The 21,441-nt window shown below is 35.0% G+C and overlaps 3 protein-coding genes across 3 annotated transcripts; all 3 read right to left on the bottom strand.

Annotated features, from left to right (window-relative positions):
• Positions 1-609: 609 nt before the first annotated feature.
• Positions 610-5,479, bottom strand: LOC18042266. The gene is made up of 6 exons (XM_006433449.2): positions 4,893-5,479; positions 4,446-4,568; positions 4,290-4,348; positions 2,408-4,168; positions 1,700-1,853; positions 610-1,479 (listed from the first exon to the last, which is right to left on the bottom strand). Exons 2-6 carry the CDS (start codon positions 4,549-4,551, stop codon positions 809-811), a joined length of 2,751 nt encoding a protein of 916 aa, XP_006433512.1. The 5' UTR covers positions 4,552-4,568; positions 4,893-5,479; the 3' UTR covers positions 610-808.
• A 1,861-nt stretch (positions 5,480-7,340) lies between these two features.
• On the bottom strand, positions 7,341-11,701 carry LOC18041940 (ATP-dependent DNA helicase Q-like 1). The gene is made up of 10 exons (XM_024184496.1): positions 11,442-11,701; positions 10,875-11,272; positions 10,445-10,705; positions 10,191-10,359; positions 9,798-9,889; positions 9,653-9,696; positions 9,201-9,315; positions 8,751-9,104; positions 8,020-8,244; positions 7,341-7,923 (listed from the first exon to the last, which is right to left on the bottom strand). The coding sequence occupies exons 1-10, from the start codon at positions 11,554-11,556 to the stop codon at positions 7,813-7,815; spliced, it is 1,884 nt and encodes a 627-aa protein (XP_024040264.1). The 5' UTR covers positions 11,557-11,701; the 3' UTR covers positions 7,341-7,812.
• Positions 11,702-13,938: 2,237 nt separating this feature from the next.
• LOC18041307 lies at positions 13,939-20,279 on the bottom strand. The gene is given in 12 exon segments (XM_024184518.1): positions 13,939-14,073; positions 14,191-14,310; positions 14,746-14,820; positions 14,949-15,085; positions 15,408-15,540; positions 15,913-16,097; positions 16,239-16,326; positions 16,801-16,885; positions 17,039-17,162; positions 18,155-18,736; positions 19,193-19,363; positions 20,209-20,279. Coding segments are annotated over 11 exon segments (1,761 nt in total). The 5' UTR covers positions 19,341-19,363; positions 20,209-20,279; the 3' UTR covers positions 13,939-13,989.
• Between the last annotated feature and the right edge of the window lie 1,162 nt (positions 20,280-21,441).

Genomic DNA, 21,441 nt, shown 5'->3' with positions numbered 1-21,441 from the left:
CACTATAATATGCCCATGTAGGTGAGAGGTTTATTTGTGATAACAAATAATTTGTTATCATTATCATTATCAAAATGCAAGACTTGCGGTAGCATGAACATCTATTGTACTCGCAGAACTAAACGTTAATTTTTAACAACATATGAAGTTATAAAACAAAATGCAAATTTATTGATATGGGGCTACTTGCTCATATATTCTATAAGTTTTAATTTGGTTGTAGATGTGATGATATGGGAAATCTTTGGATTTGTATTTTATTATGTTTTTTAAGTGGCAAATAGTTGAAGTTCAATGTATATTATATTATAACTCATAAGCCTATGACTGTTCCAGAATGAATGAATAAGGTCTCCCATTTTCTTTTGTCAACTCATCCAATAACCTCTTTTGATTATAAATTAATGATTGGGTTTGGATTAGGTACTACCGCTTATATGTATAAGATATAAATTTCATTTTAACTCAGAACTCAGAAGCACAGCAGACAGGAACTCTTATTTGGCTACTCATTACCCTTCCCACACACATGAAAGAGGGGAGAATAATATCATAAGATTAAGTGGAGGGTTGAGATTAATAAGTTTGTTTAAACTTTAATATTTGGCATAAAGAGCTGCCTTAAAATGGATATCAAAAGAATGCAAGAATCAGAGTGAATGGTTTCATACATAGATGGTAGATGCTCCTATATTTATGAGCAGCACATTTTCTTTGCTATCCAAGTGGAAATAAATAGGACGAGATTCACAAGGCAAGTAAGTCACCGAGAAACACTTAGACAAAAGATAGGCAAGCTTAAAGGACTTTAGACGAGCAAGAAATCATAAACCAATTCATCAACCAAAGAAGTTAATATCCTACTTTCAATCTCAACACCTTCTTCAAAAGCTTCAGTGTCGAAATCAAGCCATTTCCCATGCTGTGAGCTCATATCCTTGTCCACAAGCTCATCCAGCATCAAGTCCCGCATACTCTTCCAACACAGCAACTCTTTGTATAATTCTTCTGCCAACCAATCCTTCCTCTGAAACAATGTCACCCATTTAGCCCATCCCCTGCAGCTTCCTACAAAAAGTTGTTGGCATTTGAAATCCAGGCATTCACAGACATAGTTGAACAGAACCTTTCGTCCGAGCTTGGAGTACTCGTCTATGTTTCTTCCCAATTTATTTTCCTGATTCTCCAACTGGTTGAAGAGGCTCGGTGTTATAACCTGGTTGATCTGACCCAATGCAAACTTGTTAATTTTTAGCTCTGCATTGTCAAGTAATTCCCTCAAGTACTCAAATTCCCAGTTGCTTGATTCAATTTCATCTATGAGACTGAATGTTCTAGTCATATGCTTTTTGCCTGTGTTCCCAACTGATATAGAAGTGGCTGAGTCAGATAATTCTGTCTCGCAATCCATGGACAATGATACATCAGTTGGAAGCCAAGTGGGTTCTATTTCTTGAGACAATGAAACCTGTTTGCAGTCTGAAAAGAAAAGTGTATGTTTTTGTCAATACTCAATTCATTGGAAAGTGCACAGATGTAAAACAAATGATCAGTCTAATCCAGCACTATTATGATGCCATCATCCACTGATTCCTCATATAACTCGATTATGAGCCAGAAATGAAACAAAACTTTCAGGTGCATCACCATGCTTCACATCTGATACAAGGAAATAAACAAAAGAAAGACAGTAATTTACCATTGGTGCTGTTTCTGATATCTGAGCAATTAAGAGTTGTATTAGAGTGTTCAAGACTTGCAACTGAGCTAGAATGTTCACAATCAAATTCTCTTCCATTTTCTTTGTAGTAGCTGCTGCTGCTCTGCCTTTCCATTTCTTCAGATTGCTGAGACTGTTCAAGAGAGTTTGAGCAATGTCATGTCTTATTTCAGGATATGTCCATCAAGTAAAAACAAGTAATCAGAATAATTGTGTTCCATGAACTAGAGCATCAAGGAAATAGCATGGGAAAAAAATTTATGTAAACAGGAGCAAGTTAAAGCATTTCATCCAGAATTCCAAATCTTTTCAGAATATGGACAGCTGCGTAATATATGTGCAAAAATTAAGAGTATACACAGCTGACATTTTAACTCGAACAGGAAACTGTAGGGTGTGCAACATCATTTCAAAACAGGCAAGAGATCTACAATACCAGTCCGCATAGTGTCAAGGGTGGTAATTGGATTTATAAAAACTCACCGGAAGGCAACAAATGCACCAAACAGTTTTTGTATCAGACTCAAACTCAGAAGAACAAGAAGACATCACGACTAGTTTTCGACATACTTTCATGCAACTAAAATCTGGACAATTAGACACTAACACAGGCATAAATTTATTGGTAAGAGCGAGAATTAAGAAAGGAATAGTAGTAAATAAGTACTAAAAACCAATGAGATGGACCTGCCACTTTGGGTTGATACTAAGCACTGAATTGTCATTGGAGGTTGAACAAGAGTTGTCTGTGATATCAGAATTACTGTTATCTAGATGAACTTGAAGCCTTTGGCCTTCTTCTGCTGTTACCATGCTGGATGTGGGCATTGAATCTGGTAAAGTGGATGCTGCAAGACCAGAAGTCCCCTCTCTGATCACATTGCAATGGGATGAATCAACCTTACATGTCAATTCCATGAGCTTCTGTTCCAAAAGAACACTCAAAGCATTACCACCAATTATATTCAACCAAGGAGATGATGATGAAGTATTTCTTAAGTAAAGCTGATTATTGTCACCAAAATGATCGATATTAAAGCAGTTATTTGTTCTCATGACTCGGCCAGAGGACTCTGTATCAGGCCTGGATCTTATGGGGGAGGAGAACGTAAATGAAACAACATCCATTCCAGTCTTCCTATTATCTGTGGCCCGAGTCATACCTCCTTCAATCGCAATGTTACATTTTATAGACCTCTCATCTTTCTTCATTTCATCATCAGTACTTTCTACAGACATAGAATCAGCATTTGCAGATTGTTTCTTCTGGGATGAATTCTTTGCTTTAGATGAAGAAAGCTCCTTTCTAGTGTCATTTGTTGTTAAGCCAGTCCTTCTGGACCCAGTTTCAGAGTTAGCAACGGCCTTGCTTACAGTTCTGTTCGGTCCTATAGAACCACTTGTGGACTTCAATTTTCTGACTTGCTGATTGATAACACAAGCCTTTAAATTTGAACCATCTTTATTCAATATATGATTCTGCTTCTGGTTATTTTGCCTAAGCACATTGTTAGTCCTGTTTGTAGGAGTTCCCTTCTGTGCAGTCCTTTGTGAATCTTTCGGGCTCTTGTGAAACTGGTTTGCTTTGACAGCACTCTTTTCCTTCTGGTTCATAGAGCTTCGACCGCTAATACTACTCGAGGCCGATACATCTCTCCTCAGCACATTGACTCTCGCCTGCACAGCCATCGTATCTGATTTTCCTTTCTTCCTCATGTTTTCAGGATTTCTCTTTTCTACATTAACAGAAGCTTTGACTGCTGATGTACAATCTGTTTCACGGTGGCTCTGGTTATGATGCTGTCCTTTCGTATACTTGACGGCAACAGACTCGTTAGATTTTATTTGAGGCCTGGATGCTCTATGCTTAGCTTCCATTTTATCTTTGAAATCCCAAATTCTCAAGGGAGCTGAAGACACAACTGATGGCCTTTTACCCTTGGTAGTTGCCTGGGGACTCGCCTCAATTATCTTTGCAGCTGCCTCCACAATGTAAGCTGTATTTCTTGAGGGGGCAATCCCAGGATTCTTGATAGGTGACAGCAGCTTATGGTGGGTGATTGAAATTGATTTAGCTGATTTTGGCGGCAGCATTTCAGTTTGAAATCTCTCAATTGGCCGGTTATGCACCTTATGTGGTCTTGATTCAACTGTATTTGAAATCCACTCTTTTCCAGGAATGTTTGGAAAATCCACAGGATGGTTTTCACTACACAAATTAGGGATACTCCTATCATAACGAGATGTTCCTAGAGACTGCAAGTCAAGATATGGGACCGAAGAAAGCTCAGGAACATTTGATGTTGGCAATGAATCCAAACCCATTAGTCTAGCGACTACCCCAGGGGCTCTAGTTCCAAATCCTTCATCACTAGTTACCGATGAAGCACAATTGAAGTCACCACTTCCTTTGTTACTTGAACTTGCTCTGCTCTCATCCACCTCTATCTGTCACATAGCAACCGTGAACATATTGACCATCAATAATTACTACTTTACTATTGCTATTGCTTCTACTTTGAAATGCAAAAGCGTCAACAAAATTTTCAATCAATGAAGAAATACACACCACTTGAAGCAGTGACTTAGCCATTGTCCCAACATTTTCTTTGCCTTTCTTTGGTTCACCTATGATGAAAAAAACCATGAATTAACAAGTACACAAACTCATTGGAAAATTGGTTTCCAAAAGCATTTTCATAATCCGTGGGAAATAATGATGTACCATCCAACTCAAAATTATTTGAGAACAGCTTTTTCCGAGATTTGCCGTTCCAGTCAAACAATTGCAGAAAACCCCCTTTGGAACGTTTCTTCTCAGCCTCCATCATTTCATCTAACAGCAAAACTACAAAAGCCATTTGACAAGAAATAAGAAACACTCAAGTTTTATCACACTTGCATTTATAAATTCCAAACAAAGTTCAAAATGGTACATGTAATGAAACAGACAGCCAAGATTTAAGCCATCATCATGCCTAATTTTACCCACATTTTTAATTCAGCTAGAATAAGCTTACAGAACGCCTTTTCCCTTAAAAGAAAGGTACTTAACATGCAAATCACATTTTTTATGTTCCTAATTTTTAATTCACAAAATTCAGCAAATACATTGAAGTTACAAATAAAAGTGCATCAAAAAATTTTCTTTTAGCAAAGTATGGAAATTTACCAAAAGCCCTTCAAATGCAAAATCCCACTTAGCAAAACTCGAGCCTACGGCAAATCACCGAAATCAAGTAAATTCACACTCAAAAAGCACAATGGGACTACGAGAAGGAACCAAATCCAGCTGAGTATTCTTCAAAATGAACAAAGAAACTTTGAATAATCTGAAGCAATCTCATCTCACATTCATCTTTATAACAGAAACCCCATTTTTGTAAATCTAAATCCCACCAAGCACTTTCTTTTTTCTCACATTTTAGGCCATTTTCAAAGCACTAAACCAAGAGAGACTGCAAAAATTGGACTTTTTATTCTCTTGAAGAATGAGAAGCTGATATCAGAAGAAAATATTGGTGACATAAGCAAATATTGAGTGAGATAAAAATGAAATTTTGTTGAGATAAGAAATGGGTCCAAATGAAAAGGGCACTACAATTTACAAACCAAAAATAAAAGAGTTCAAAAAGACACTTGAGTTGGGAGTGTTTGCCTGAACTCTGAAGAAAGAGAAAAATTAGTATAGAGGAGAGTAAGAGATGTCTGGTCTGATTTCAAGCAATAAATCTAGGAGAAGTGACTGGCTCTTCCAACGTCAAAGCTCGTGTCATGCCCACGTGGCATTCATCTATTGGCAGACACACTTTCGATCAAGGGTTCACAACTTCTTGTACAGGCACAAGCGGGGACACCCCAATATTGTTAAAAAAGACTTTGATTTTTCCTTCGCCTGTACTTCTATTTTAATAATTCTGCATGTATATATTGGACCAGTTATGTTGGGTTATGAACTTATGATACTATCGTTGCTTTCAGCTCTTAGATTCAACTTATATAACCATGAAACTATATATCTTGAGACAAATTAGAACATTACAAAATACAAAGGATGAAAATTCAGTTAAGAAAAAATTGGTTGTTAAAACTAAAAGCAGCACAAAAAGTTAATGATTCTGGTTCAGTAGTTCTTTTACTTCTGAAAAAGTGTATCAAAATTTTTATTTAAGTTTTTAACAAATAAAATATTGAGAATTTTCCTTTCTTTTCTTTTTTTTTTTCTGCCCTCTCTCTTTTTCCAATCAATAGATAACATCATATGCAATAACTTGTTGCCAGTTGCCACCTTGAACCTGTACAAAAGAAACTCTATCTCCTAGGTGAAATACTGAAATTTGTAGCTTTAACAAAATAATTTAATTTTATATTCCCATTCTCAACTCTTTGGTAATTTTATATTGATCTTTTTTTTAATTCCCCCTATGTTTCTTTATTTTTACCTATATTTCATTTTTTTTATAAAAAAAATTTAATTTTTTTTAATTGCAGTAGGATCATGGTTCCAATCTCATTAAAAATTTTACCAACTAAGCTAACCCACTAGTGCATAACTACATAATGTCTCCTTTTCTAATGTAGCGATTTGATGTAAGCATCAAAACTCATAATATTGCTCCCCCATTATAGAGTGGAGGCATGGTAGCATGAAGCAGATACTTTGAATATTTTAAGCCAAAAACATGTCTATATTTTCTTGTCATCTTTGGAATTTTTGGTAGCAAATTGATTGTTTGGTGAAAAAAAAAAAGAAAATTCCGATGGAGGAATACAAGAATAGTCAAATATTAGTTTTCTTTTTCCAATTAGGTAGTGATTTATTTCGTTAAGATTCTTGAGGATCAGCAAATCAAGCTTATTTTCAAAACTGGACCCCTTAATCAAAGTTTAAGCTTAAAAAAAAATAGTGATAAAAGAAAATTTGGGGTTTAAGTAAAGTTTTGACAACTTTTGGAAAAATATAGTTAAATGTGTAACACATGAATGGATTATTGGGTCGTTGACATTTCATTATCTAATCTAATCCAAATCAAATCTAAATCTTTCTTCATATGAACGTTAATCACCAATAATTGCACGGTGGTTGCATGTGCTCTTTCTCAAATTACTTGTAATTAGTCTTCGTGTCACTGCACATCTTAGATCTTAGATTCACCTTTTATTAATAAACTAGCCCGCTTTGTGAAATCATCAATGGTTGGCCAAAATTATGGCTTGTATGGAAGTTTTTTTGCCAAAAAGCACTTTTAACAAAAGGGCTTATAAATGCTTTCTTTCCTGTTTGAACAGCACATGCAGTGTACCCATGTTCACGCATTAGTAATCTTTAACAAAATTAATACTATTGCTTTCGATAAATCCAATATATATATATATATACATAATGCTCAGTTGAAAAGCACTAAGCAAATCTGCTTTATTATCAGCTTTTAGTTACTTCTGAAAATAAAAAAGTATCAAGAAAATCTGGAATAAAGCCAAACTCACATAAAGTCCTCTATGCGCAAGCGCAACACAAAAGAATCTATGCATGAAATGAAGATGAAGATTTCATATTCAACCATTACCACATATCCGTGACTATGCATGAAGATTGGTTCTAAATTTTGATTTGTAAAAAGATAAAAGGAAAGGAAAGTGAAAAAAAAACAAGCATATAAGTATTTAAGTGTAATTCTTCACCAATGTAGCTCACCTTGAAAACACCAGCATATGCATTTGAGAGAAACACCAGCATATGCATTTGAGTGCATGTGACGCCACATGCACAAATGTTGTTTAGTCTGAAATAAAAAAACTGGGCTTCGGTTGAAGTGCTTTAACTTGACAAAGACAAGTCAGTTTGGTTCCTCTTCGCAGCGTAATCTTCATCAAGCATTTTCTTCAGGGATTGTTGGACAGGTTATGAAAAAGAAGCCTCTACTTTAACCTTTCAGAAATGACATTTAAGAAGAAAATATATCATTTCTCAAGCTATAATAGAGGCATCATGGGGCAAAGAAAACTGAGTGGTGGCCAAAGGAGAAGGTAGGTCATATCCACTACAAGTTAGAACACACTTCATTTGCAGTCAGAGACCAGCACCCATTTGCTCACAAGGAAGTCTTGAGACAATTATCACAAGGATTAGAACCATTTTTGCAAGCTTTTCGGTCAAAAGACTCTCCAAAGTGTTCGAGTAAGGTTTGCCGCCGACATTCAGCCTAAATAATTCACAGTAATAAACAATGACTGAAGCACATATGAAAACAATGTATATTTAAAAAAAGAACTGCGTGATGGGGCAAGAATTATCTCACCTTTTGCTCACAGTATTGCTGCATTTTCTTAGCTTGAGCCATTGCAGTTTTAAAGGCTTCGCTCTTAAAGCCTTGACCATTTCGTAACATACATACAACCCGACTAAAATCCTTCTTCTGATACAGGACAATACACACTGAAGGTAGATTATCTCTTCCAGCTCTTCCAGACTCTTGATAGTAGCTTTCAATCGACTTGGACAATGTATTGTGTATAACAAAGCGCTGACATTGATAGAAGGAAACATATATCAAAATATTGGGAAAAGAAACCATGTAGTAAGCTAGAAAATCAGATATGCTACATTAACCACAAATGTTGTAACATGTGTAACTATGAAAGTGCATATATAAATCTGTCATAACTAACCAAGAAAACAGAAGAAAATGAATTTTTGAGCAGAAGCACTATTATGTCAGCAGTTTAGTATCCAATATAATCTTTGCAATAGTTTTGTATTGTTCATTGTGTATCAAAAATTAAAGTGTCATATTCTCTTTATATCAAAACAAACCGAATAACCACATGGACCTTTGCCAAAGCCTTTGTAATTGACATACAACAAGTTGTTTAATCTTTTGACTGCCAATTCAAATGCATTAGATTTTGCAATGTAAGATAATACGTCTGCACATAGTGTAGTCAATAATGCAATTACCAAGGACCACAGCCTAATTAAACATAAAAAGAAAAATCCAAAAGAGTAACTTCAGTTCTAATCTGTACTTACAACATCAGGTTTGTCTATTCCCATCCCAAAAGCAATCGTAGCACACACAATTTGAACATCTCCCGTATGCCATTTCTTTTGAACGACAACTCTTTGACGAGCAGCAAGACCAGCATGGTAATATACTGTCTTAATCTTACATTTTTGGATCAAAAAGTTTGAAACCTCAACACATTCATTCTTCGAAAGACAGTAAATGATGCCGCACTGATCCTTGAAACGATCTTTTATAAGCTGTCCAATCTGCTTTAGTGCTTCCTTTGACTTCCCAATCACTTCATATTTTAAATTGGGTCTATCAAAACTTGTCTCAAGGACAAGAGCATGAGGAATCCTCAAAGCTTTTAGAATGTCCTGCAGAATCAATTGAGATGAACTTAAAAAAAAATAAAAAATTTAGACCAGAGACAGAAGAAAAATATCCCACTGTTGGAAATGTTAAACTATTACCTGACGAACTGACTGGGTTGCTGTGGCAGTCAAAGCCATCACTGGAACATCGGGAAAATTCTGCTTAAGAAGTCCTAAACCCCTGTAATCTGGACGGAAATCATGTCCCCACTGGCTGCGAATGCAAGTAAATCAAGAAGAAATTTACTAGTGGAAGTTTCAATGTAAAGATACAAAGTAGCAAATTGCAACGCGTGATGCTCATTGCACAAGACCTTGTAAGTTGGCAAATTCTATCTGCCATAGGATGTAGCTAAGCAACAGACTTTTTCACTAAAGGAACTCTCTTATGAGTGGTTCACAAATGTCTCAAATAGTTTTATGATTCCAGGAAGGCAGGTATAATAATGAGTTATCAAATTATAGAAAAGTGAAAAGATGATTTTCCCCATTTATGTACTAGTTAAAACCATCAAAATGAACAAAAGGGCACCACAAAGAAATGAACATACCTCACACAGTGCGCTTCATCAACAACAAAACCTGCCAGTTGTCTCTGACATTTATGTGGGAGCACGAACCACATCAGTAGTCAAAACTTTCAAACATATGCTACCCTATGCTTTGAATGTGTCTGGTCAGAAATAAAAGACCTACCTTCCGATGTAGGCATTTTAGCACCTCAGAAAATGATTGATTCCCAACAATCCTTTCAGGAGTCACATATAATAGCTTACATGATGGTTTATCTTTCCTAGAAGCACATGAAAGTACAAAAATCAATTGATGGAGAAAATCTAGTCAAGAATAGAGGACACAAAAAAATTGAAATATAATATGGTTGCATTGGTACATGGACAACATTTTCTTCGACAAATTTTAGCACAAAAGAAAAGTATTGGAGCAAATCTGAGAAGCAACTTCTACACAAGTCTTCTGAAACACTTCCTGGATTAGACTAACCAGCATAGTGATCATATGAACTGAAAATAAGGAGGGGGAAAAAAAAAAGATCTCCTAATTGCTCACAGTGCTGAGAAAGAACTAAACCTTGCCTTAGCTCTTGGAGGACAGCTGCTGCTTGGGAAACAGTTTGTTGAGAATTTAAGAATGTTGCCGGTATCCCGAACTTGAGGTTTAATGTAATTATCTGATCCTGAATGAGCGAAAGCAGAGGCGATATGACCACTGTTACACCTGATTTCAGAGTTGCTGGAAGCTGCAAAAACACCAAACGACTATGACTCACACTACACTTGTGCCAAGATAAGAAGACAGCTATTGCATATACAAAGAGATATTACCTGATAACATAGGCTTTTACCACCTCCAGTAGGCAAGAGCACAAAGCAATCTTGCTTTGCTACAGATGCTTTACATGCCTGATGCTGCAATGGTCGAAATGCCCTGTTGCCAAATATCACAACATTTGCAAACTCCATATCATCCAAAGCCTGTAATTCTTCGAAACTAAGAGTCCCGTGTTCATTATCAGATATCAGTGAAGACCGTTTCTTATTGGAAACTGATGAAGCCGAGCTGGTGCTAACTCCACTCTTACAATCCTTCAAACATACACTGACTATTTCAGTATCCAAACCACTTCAGTAACAAGTAAGTCTAATGTTTATATACAATAAGTGATCATTTTGCCACAAAAATTACAAAACTACAGAGGCCATCTCCAAGCTTAAGATTGAAGAATCTAATGACACCAGTAGAAAAGACTCTTACCACAGATTTTGAAGAATGCTTAACCGAGCTTGGAGTGAAAATTTGACTTCTCCCATCTGGGCAAGAGGAAAGATTAAGTATGGCATCCTTGTGCTTCGGAATTGTAAAGTCTAAGTCTTCAGTATCACTCAAAGAATCCAATTCCATCAACGTTGGGCGTCTTTTAGGTTCAGGTGAATCATCTAAGATGTCAATGTATTCTCTACTATTATCATTATCATTAGCTTGATTGTTATCAATAACCCTTTTATCAAACATGTTATTCAAAGCTCCACAAGCTTCCGATTCCATGGCCTGCAAATCATCCCATTCCTCACTATCTTGCATAGTCTCAGCGAGAGTCGCAATAAAATCATCCCCGCAATGCTCCACAGATATAAAATCTTGGCCATCATCACCTATGCAAAAACTTAATAAGATTAATAAAAACAAAATGTGTATTAATTGTATATGAGGCAAAATAGCAAAATAAAACACCCAAAAAAATGGACTTCACAAGTAAGCCAGATCAAATAAGGGTTTGAAGAACCGACAGTTGAAAAAAAAAATCAGGAAAAAAAAAAGTACCGTAGAGTGAAATCAAGCGATTTAGGGATTTGTTTGCCGAGTCTTGATCGAAGCCAAATTCAAGAGCCAAGCTGAGCAATCGAGCTTTCTCGAACTCGAAATCGTGACAGTCCATTTCTGACGGGTCAATTTGATCGAATGGTGAAAACACTCACGCGAAATTATGCTTTGAAATTGAAGCGAAGTGTTTCATTTGCAGTCTTGGTTTTTATATATCGGATGATGAAAAAGCGCGCAAAAAACTTAAAACGATGCGTTTGTTCTTTATCTCTTCCCGCCCTTTTCCATTTAACCCGGACCCGTAATTTACCCGCCAGAAGAGAAGTGTTCGTATTAATAATATCTAATTAAATGAAAAATAATTCAATAAATAAATAATTTTAATACTTAAAACAAATTAAACCAATTAAAAAATTTTTCAACGTGTGCTAATTTTTATTATTTTTATTTTACATTGTTTTAAAACTTATTCTTCCATAATTTAATCACAAAATGAATAAAGTATTTTCGATCAGATACATCTGTTTTCTGCAATTATTAAATTTGTGTTATATGTTTTAACATTATTATTTCAGGCAATGCCAATTGAGATTTTAACATATGACAATAACACTGAATTGAATTATTGAAAAGAACTAAGTATTACTGGGTTTTTTCAATTAAGTATACCTCTTTTTTTTTGTGCACATTGTTCTCTACTCCTCCTCATTGTTATCACCCTATGTCCTATCACATAGTTCTTTAATGGAGCCATATATAGTTCCCTCATTGCATTCAAGAATCAAGATTATCTAAAAGATAGTAAAGGCACTATAGCTATAACTCTAATAAATGACCAAAAAAATCACTGCAAAAAATGTTGCTATGCTTAAATAGATTCGAGATTTAAGCCATACTTGTATTATTGTGTGCTTATCTCATACATATAATATTAAATATATGGGTGGCAAGTATAAACAGCGAAGGTTCATCCTACAAGATAGAGAAAGCTTTTATTGTACAAAAATTGTGTATGTATGTATGTATGCAACAAACCGATTTATGTGCATGCATGCAAACATTTTTTACATTCACATAATCATGAAACAAAAATCAATCACTTTCTCTATTATTATTATTTTGCTTCGATCACTTCCTAGAACACCACACAAATTGCACGCTACTACAAGCCATGCATAACTTTAGAGCATTTGCTTTTGAACCAACTATACCCTTTTTTTATCGAAGATTTAACTTTCCCTTCGACAGAATAGTACTTATATTTGGCAACTCTCCTCCTCCTCTTGTTGTCAGCATCATTCCATGGCAACGAGAATGTAAATGCCGATGATCTTTTCTTGTTCCTTTTGGCAATTTTGGTGCTCTTGTGGCTGTGATAATAAGGATTATTATGACCATGCAATGAACGAGAGCGGGCGACGCCTTGGAGCCTGCCGCCGGTCCTTGGGATTTTCACTTCAATTATCTCAAGGTTCCGGCCGTGGTGGCCACCTCCGTTGGATCGGTAGGAGGCCGGCCGGAACTCGTTCATCATGAGGGAAGGTCCTCTCTCCTTTTGTCACTTTGTGCGATTGTTTGAGACAAAAGAGAAAAAAAAATAGCAAGAGTTTCAAATTATATATATAATGGGTGGCATCTTTTAACTCAAATTTTATTTTTATTCTTTTTGAAAGAAAGAGAGGCGGAGAATGAAGGAGCTCTTTTTTTCTGTTGTAAAAAGAATGGAAGGTGTTCAATTAAGATAAATATTTACTAAGAATTTTGGGGTTACAAATTTTTTGTGTTCAAACTCTATATTTGGATTTTGTACAAATAATTTTCGTGCGAACGATATTCGAATCCGAAGTCTCTCATGTTCGGCACATAGTCGTTGTACGATGATTTGATTGTATAGAAAGCACGATACATTGATCTTGCTCAAAACCTTTTTCCTTCGTTTCACGAGTATCCCCTTAGCCATTAGATCAAAATGGTCGGAGGTTGTTCGATCCACATTGTCGTTTTATGATTTATTTTTTTCTCCCCTATTTCTAGCCGTTTTCCAATTCTGCAAAAAAACAGTTATTCTCAAAAAGGCTCTCAAAAGACCTCCCAAACAGCCACTTTGATGAACAACAAAGTCTAAGATTAGATAAACCATGATACTTTGGTCAAATAAACAATAGGATCTTCGTAGTTTTCTAGTCCGAAATCTTAAAGTATAGGAAAAATTTTAAAACCGCAGGATTTTAAAGATTTACAACTTGAAGCGTTTAAAGTTTAAATCACACGATTTATGCGTTTTTTCGGACGTTTCCGCACTTTAAAATTCCAAATTGAAACATTTTTAGGATCTTCCAACTAATGATAAATTTGTATAAATAATCTCATAGCTGGAAACAAAAAAATTTTGGCCGAGGGGTTAGCTGGTTGATCGAAGTTCAAGGAAGTACTGCTGTATTAGTTTCATGACATAAAAGGAGCACATTACATCCATATAAGTCTTAACTCAATGGGAATATTTACAGATGAATGTTGGTGTACTGAGAGGAGTTAGAAAACTCGATTGTCAATGGTAGTTGGCCCCAGATTCTGTCTCCTTTTTAATCGTTGGTCTCTTTTTGGACTTCTTCGGGTTATCCATATGCGAGACCTGCACATTCATCCCCACAAACAGACAAGTTTAAGCAAGAACATGCACTTGCCAAGAAAGAGAGGGATAGCACAAAATTGCCTTCCAAATAAAATTTATTTTTGTTAATATACTCACAATGTAGGATTTCCACTCAATTTTATCGTGCCCCTCCGAGACATCGGTAGGCTGAGAGCAACTACGAACATGGTGGAATATTTGAAGAAGTACAACAGCATCCAGAGCAGCGTATTCTAGCTGCAAGATACCATTAAAGAGAAAGCAACACAATTTTAAGTTTATTCATCATAGATAATGATATAGAAAGGATATGGCACATTAAATACTCCATCCTTCACTTAAAGATCTTCAAAAGCAATAAGAACAACGATTCCTATGGCGTGACCCATGGAAACTAAATTCTAAGACGTTTTCTGACATCAGGCTACCTTCTTGTTTGCTCTTAATCTGATCTTATTGGTAAAGGCACATACATCTTTATGCACATAAGCAGTGGCAATGCTGTGCAAGTGTGTTTTACTGTACTTTCACAAATAAATAATGTGTTTGCAGAGAGGATACAAACTGAAAGCTACTGGTTCCCTTAGGCATAGGCATAAGCTTCTGTACCTTTTAGCTTGGCATAGAAGTAGTAGCAAGAAAAAAGATGAATGCATCACAGATTGGATATACCTGATTTTGACTCAAAGGCCGCTGCTCCCAGTTGCTATTCCTTCTTGTTTTATTCAAGCCTGCTCCCAATATTTTCTTATTTTACAATAAGCAAATAGAGAGAGAGGGACGAGGTACAATCATAAGCAAGCACTAAGTTAGAAAAAAAAAAACACAGTGGTGACTTGAAAGAAAGAGCTGAGACTGATGTTACGTTTAACTACCTCTGCAAGCCCTGAGAGACCACCTTTAGGTTCCTTGAATACATTCTGAATGTCCAGTAACATCTCATAGTGCTTGAAACATTCCAATTCTCCATAAGAGTGAGCCAATTGCTTTATATCACATTGAAAATTATAACCTACAAGTCACACAAAGCACACATTTATAATGTTCCGCTGTAAATGGAAAAATAAAAGAATATTCTAGTGGAAATTAAACTATTCAAAATAGACAGACATGTAGTAATATGTACGACAGTAGCTGGGATGAACTAAAGCATATAAATTGGAAATCAAATATAAGAGAGTAAAACTGATTAATAAATGTAATATTTAATCTAAGCCACTTCGTAGAAGGCCCTTAATTAAGAGTCCTAAAGGTGATATAAATACTTCTTGAGGAATCAGATTCTGTATATATAAGAATAATCCTTGGAAAACAAGAATGCTTTGATCTCATACCGAGTTTTAGAATTCCAGGAGATTGCAAAATGCGGGTTAGGCAGCTATCTAAAACATCAGGTACATCTTCAGCTAATTTAATCAAATCAAAAATGAAAACCATCTCATCGGAAGCAATTTGCATGATAGAAACCTGAAAGATGGAACAGGAATTTTATTATACAAAGAAAATGCATATGAGATGATCAAGTGATGAACATTTTGCACGTTCATTAAGAATAGCTGACAACAAACATTTCTCTGAAAAAAGTAACTCCTATCATCAAATTGTTAAACCCAAAAACACATTTTGTTTCTTTTTCTGTGAGAAATTTTAATTAGATGCAGCAACGTATTATGACTGAGGCATACAAAAACAATGCAAGAACAGTCCAAATACATTTATCACTTATCAGAATAAGTAGAATCTATTATAGTTGCCAATCAAAGCTACTTGGAAAATCCAGAGAAGAAGTAACTGAAAAAAATGGATTAATTACAGGAAAATGGAATGAGATGCAAGTACCTTGTTCATTTTGCATCCTTTTACATAATTGGGTTTCCATTCACAATCAATGCCCACGACCTTACATCCCTCAATGTGGCAAATTGCTTTATGCAAACCATCAACTTCATCAACCCAGATTATGTCTTCTACAACTACTTCCTTAAGATGCAAAAATCGACTATGCACAAAACCAGCCTCAGGTTCTGACCAACATCAAACAGGAAAATAACCCAAAATTATTCCAAAAGCAATGACTTGAAAATGAAAACTTTATCTAGTAAAGCAGATACCATTATCCAGCATAAATAATTCTTAAAAAAAAAATTATTAAGTATTTGCATTACCTCGGGTTTTGAGAAATCCTTCAAGTGAGTATCGCTCACACAGTTCATCAACCTTCTCTGAGTAACCGGCTTCCATTGCCAAATAAACCTTAAAATTAAGGAAGTTAAGTTTAGTATATAATCTACAAAGTAGTTCAAGAAAAAGGGAAATTTAGAATATAATCTACAAAGTAGTTACAGAACAATCAAGAAGAAAGTTATGTTCAAAATAAGATATACAGAGCAGTTCATAGTAAACCGTAACGATGGAGCCTAAAGTACATCATTCGATTTTGTAAGAACCATAAGCTAGAACAACTTCAATTAGAAAACATCAAAGCAAGAAGAAATTATTCCTGAATTTTTTTTATCCGAAAAAGAATTAATTTTTCATACTTAATAGAAAAGTTATGCAAAACTAACTAAAAAATTTTATATTCAAACACCCAAAAGGGCGACCAAGTAGAAAACTCTTGCAGTGACATTGTGTATTATAAGTAGCACTTACTAGGATGCTTCCAGTTCCAGGTGAGTAATCGAGAAAACTGTGAATTCATAATCAACCATACCCAAGGCTACTCACCAAATACTCTAGTAATCGCTTATCACCCTTTGTCTTTGCCTCTGCAATATCCCAGCATGCTTTTTCTGCTAGCCTTTTCAGTAAGCTGCACTAGACAGAACACAGTTAAATTTTCTTGCATTTAATTTTTGAGAGATGCATTTTGAGCCAGAGAAATAAGAGGGTTGAAAGGAATCAAGAACCCAACAGCACAAAATTCTCCTGGAAAAGAAAACTTATGAGAAAAGATAAGCCATACTTTTCTTTGCACTTGTGATATACGTCAGGAAAATCCTGTTGGAGATCATTTTTCTTTATAGTATCATAAGCACTTTTTAACATGTTCCTGTCTACAAATTGCTGTACAAGTAGGCATTGTTAGCCTATATGGCTATAAATATTGATTTTGATGATAACAAACCACATGTATTTTAAAAGCTTTGATAATGTTTTTAAAGTTTCGGATTTGGACTTATTTGAAATTATTTAAATGGTTTTAGGGTCATTATATAATTTCACAAAGTTTGGGCAAAGTCATAATTTCAGAAAGTTTGGGGTTAACGAAGAATTATTTAGAAATTCTAAAATTGGACTTATTTGCAAATTTTCATAACGTTTTGGGTCATACTACAGTTTTATAAAGTTTTGGGGTCAAATTGTAAATTTCGGGAAATATTTTACTGTAGCAGTTACTGTAGCAAGCGGCTTACCGGATACTGATAAACGGCAAGCCGGATACGGGGCAGTAAGCACCAGAACGAAAGCGGCTTACCGGATATGGTTAAACGGCAAGCCGGTTACGACCAAAAATGTGCATAACGGCTAGTAACGGCTAGTTTTTGAGTTCAAACTATATAAACTCAAAACCAATTCATTTTTGGTAACTCAAGCAAGTATAAACAAGTGCACACAACTTATATTGAGCTTCAAATTCGAAAATCTTCATAGATTAAATCTTCATTGAGCTATCATTTGTAAATCCACTCTTAAAGAGAGTTTTTGTTGTAATTTTCATTTCTCATCAAATTGTGAGAGTACAAGTGTGAGAAACACTTGGAGTGAAGAGATTGGAGAGATAATCTCTTGTTGTAAAGGTTCATTGACACCTTGAAGTCAATTGTAAACGTTTGAAGCCTTGGAAAGGCTTGGATAGTGAAATCCTCAAGCCCGGTGTGCTTGGAGGCGTGGACGTAGGCGGGGATTGCCGAACCACGTAAAAATCCTTGAGTTTGCTTTCTCTTCCCTTGCTATTTAATTATTGTGCTTTGATTGAACTTATTGCTTTCAATTTTTATTAAGACATTAGATTGCTTGTTGTGTGGATTTGTTAGTATAATTTTTAAAATTCCAATTCACCCCCCCTCTTGGGTTGCACACTCATATTTCAGGCATAACATTGGCTTCCCCATAAAAGTAGCCCATTTCTCAGCTGCTTTGAATTCTTTGTTCTGTATCATTTTGAGGAGAAAAGACTCTCCAGATTGGCGAATGGAGAAGTGCTCTAGCAAAGAGACTGCTGTCATATATGACTGTGAGTCTATCATTGCAAATATATATTGCTCAATAACTGTCTTTGCAGTGTCGAACCTATGTTCATTTTGCGCCTTCAATTGGGTTATGGCTTTCTCAATGTCTGTCAACCTGACATCAAAAGCTTCAAGTATCTTCACCATTAACTTCTCATCATGGTCAACAAACCCCCCGGTGATGTCAAGAAATAAGTAGGCAGCTATCTCTTTTGCTTGAGTGGAGTCTGCTGAGTTGACTGTCGTTTTTTGATGACGTCGAAGAGCAGAAATGATCAAGTGACTGAACCCTTCACTATAGACTCCAAATATAGGCAGGACATTGAGGCATCTAACTATAAAAGTAGCTGGTCCAGGTTCAGGAGAATTACATAGTGCTTGTGAGACTTGTTGTTGGAGAGCCCGGAACTTTCTGGTTGCTTTGCATGTTCCTGTCAAATGTGTTTAATGAGAACCAAATATGCAGATTGTACCATGCAATCGCAACTAAAGTGAGCAAGAAAGGAAGAGTCCTTAGAACATATATTAGAAGGCCTACCATACCAGGTCTAGATTCAAGTTGAAACCAACTAAGTTCTTTTAGATTGGATTGCCTTTAGAATCTACACATTAGCATGGTAGCATCCAGCTCCAAGGCCAACCTAACCTTACCGGAGAATAATAGATTCCATTAGGAAAATTTAGTTCCTTTGGATAGTGAAGGACCACCATACATCAAATACTTAAACTTGTAAATTTACTGTACTTCTGTCATCCAGCCCGAACAATAAAAACTTAGATTGTAATTTTCTTTTTGTTTTCGCTTCTAAATGGACCCAAAAACATAAATGGGAAATTATAAAATTTGCAAAGAATAAAATTAGTCAATGATGGAAGAAACAGCTTACCATGAATATAACATTCTTTCAGAAGGTATAGGAATACAACAGGAGAAATGTTGGTTATGTCTGAAAATGTATGCACAGATACAGTCCATGCGCAGTCAGCTTTGTGTCCATTAATGCACGACTCGGCAACTCTTTCCTCCAAACCCATGCCCAAAAGACACAATGAAAAATCTAGAAAAGATATGAAATAATATAAATAGCACATTAAGTCCAGTAACAGAACATCATTTCTATAGTTCTATTCACCAATATATATTACTAGTTTAAGAATAAAATATCCACTTAAGAAACTAAGAGATAGATTGCAAAATCTAAAAATTTAACCATAACTACTACACTACCACTTGTTATGGGAACCAGGGATCAAAATCATCAAATAGCTAACCACCCATCTAGATTACAACTTTTTGCTTTTCATTTTCACATCATTCTTGTCTTCAGGTTTCTCACAAACCAAGCAGAGGGTAAATGTCACTAAGAAACATGGGATCTACCACTCACTAACTCTTAAAAAGTAAGACTTTTCAGTTGGTCATTCTTTCACACAATATATTACACACAAAAAGGAGTCCTTTATTAGTCAAATTAGCAAATAGAACTCAAATAACAGACAGACATTACTTAGCTACAAACACAAGAAGATTAACAGGCATACAAGTAAAATCAATAAAATTCACCCAGTCTGCAATTTAGCTTGAATGAGCTGACTTTTTATAGTTACATTTCATTAGAAATTTTTTAAAAAAATTAAAATAAAATAAAACTCACACTCCTATATTTTCCTTCACTTTCTCATCAGCCAAACACCATCTAACAATATATAAAACAATAGACAGATAAATAATGAAACTCACTCATCAACAAAAAAAAAAAGAAAAAAGGAAAGGATTATCTGTCCTTCAATAGAAAAGAAATGAGTACTAATTAAAACTCATATTCGTTTGTTATCCTTCATTTTCTCGGCAACCAAACAGAAGCGTCAAATCAAAATAAGCACAATAATCCAGACAGCTTACTTGCTGAATTAATTCAACAGTTTTGGTTTCCCTCTCTACAATGCTGCAAGCTTCTCTCTCTCTGTGCGTCACCCTCGTCTTTTGTATTTACACAGCGACTTCTGCGAATTGTGTGCATTTATACATCCGCACACAAACACACACAAATGCGGCCGGTGGCCCACTGGATTTTTTTTCCCAAAATGGCATATTTTATTTTTTTTCCTATCTCACTACCTTTTCAGCACAGAGAGGGCTCTGTCTGCCTGCGTGAATCCTGATGTTTCTTCCCTCGCTAACGTGTAGTGGTCCAGTGGATGGTATGGTGCGCACCTTGTATTTAAATGTAATTAAATGAGAAAATTGCAAAAAAGAAAAAACAATTTTAATAGAATTGGTTTCCTGCGGGCGGGATCAGATTTTGAAATGATCTCCTACAGTTAATCAAACAAATGGAACTGATATAGCTTGTAAGCAATGGTAGATCATGTAATATATGATTTGACTTTTAAGAAATTATGATTTATGTAAACATGATTTAAAAATAATCTTTTCATTTCACTTGTTTGTGCAGGAGTTCGAGCCCCCTCTTCTATAGTAATAGTAGAAATTGACTTTTTTTCAAATATTTAGAATTAAAGTTAACTTATTTTTAAATTCAAATATTCGAAATGGGACATCACAAAAATAACGTGCAAATTGCAAGTATCACAGGAAGTAAAGTAAAACGGGTTTAATTAGGTTAGACTCAAATAATAATTGTTATTTTAATTAATTAATCCCCGCCTGTCATAAGGAAGTACCAAGTCAACGAAAATCATTGCTGTAAATAAATGAGCTGTGCGATACCGGCGGCGTAGCCTATCAAAGCCAGTGGATAAGGTTGTTAAATTTTAAATAAATCCAAATAGTTAAAAAAATATTTTAATAAAAGAAATACAAAAATTTTTAAAATCAAATTTTTACTGTTTATTTTGGATAGGATTGGATAAGATTGAATTGGATAATATTAAATTACATATAATATTATGTTGTGTTTGATACAATATTTGATTGGATTATAAATAATCAGGTCTTATATTATAATATTACAATTTACAAGTAGTTGTTATTATTATTATTATTATTATTATAAACTAAAATTTTGTATTATTAATTATACAAATCAACCTTAATGATATTAATGAAATATAAATCATAGTTTAAATAATTTTTTTAATTTTTTTATGATATTTTTATTATTTTTATTTAATA

Source organism: Citrus clementina, unplaced genomic scaffold (assembly GCF_000493195.1).
Source record: "Citrus clementina cultivar Clemenules unplaced genomic scaffold, Citrus_clementina_v1.0 scaffold_5, whole genome shotgun sequence".
Classification (NCBI taxonomy): domain Eukaryota; kingdom Viridiplantae; phylum Streptophyta; class Magnoliopsida; order Sapindales; family Rutaceae; genus Citrus; species Citrus x clementina.
This window is presented reverse-complemented; position numbering and strand designations above follow the sequence as displayed.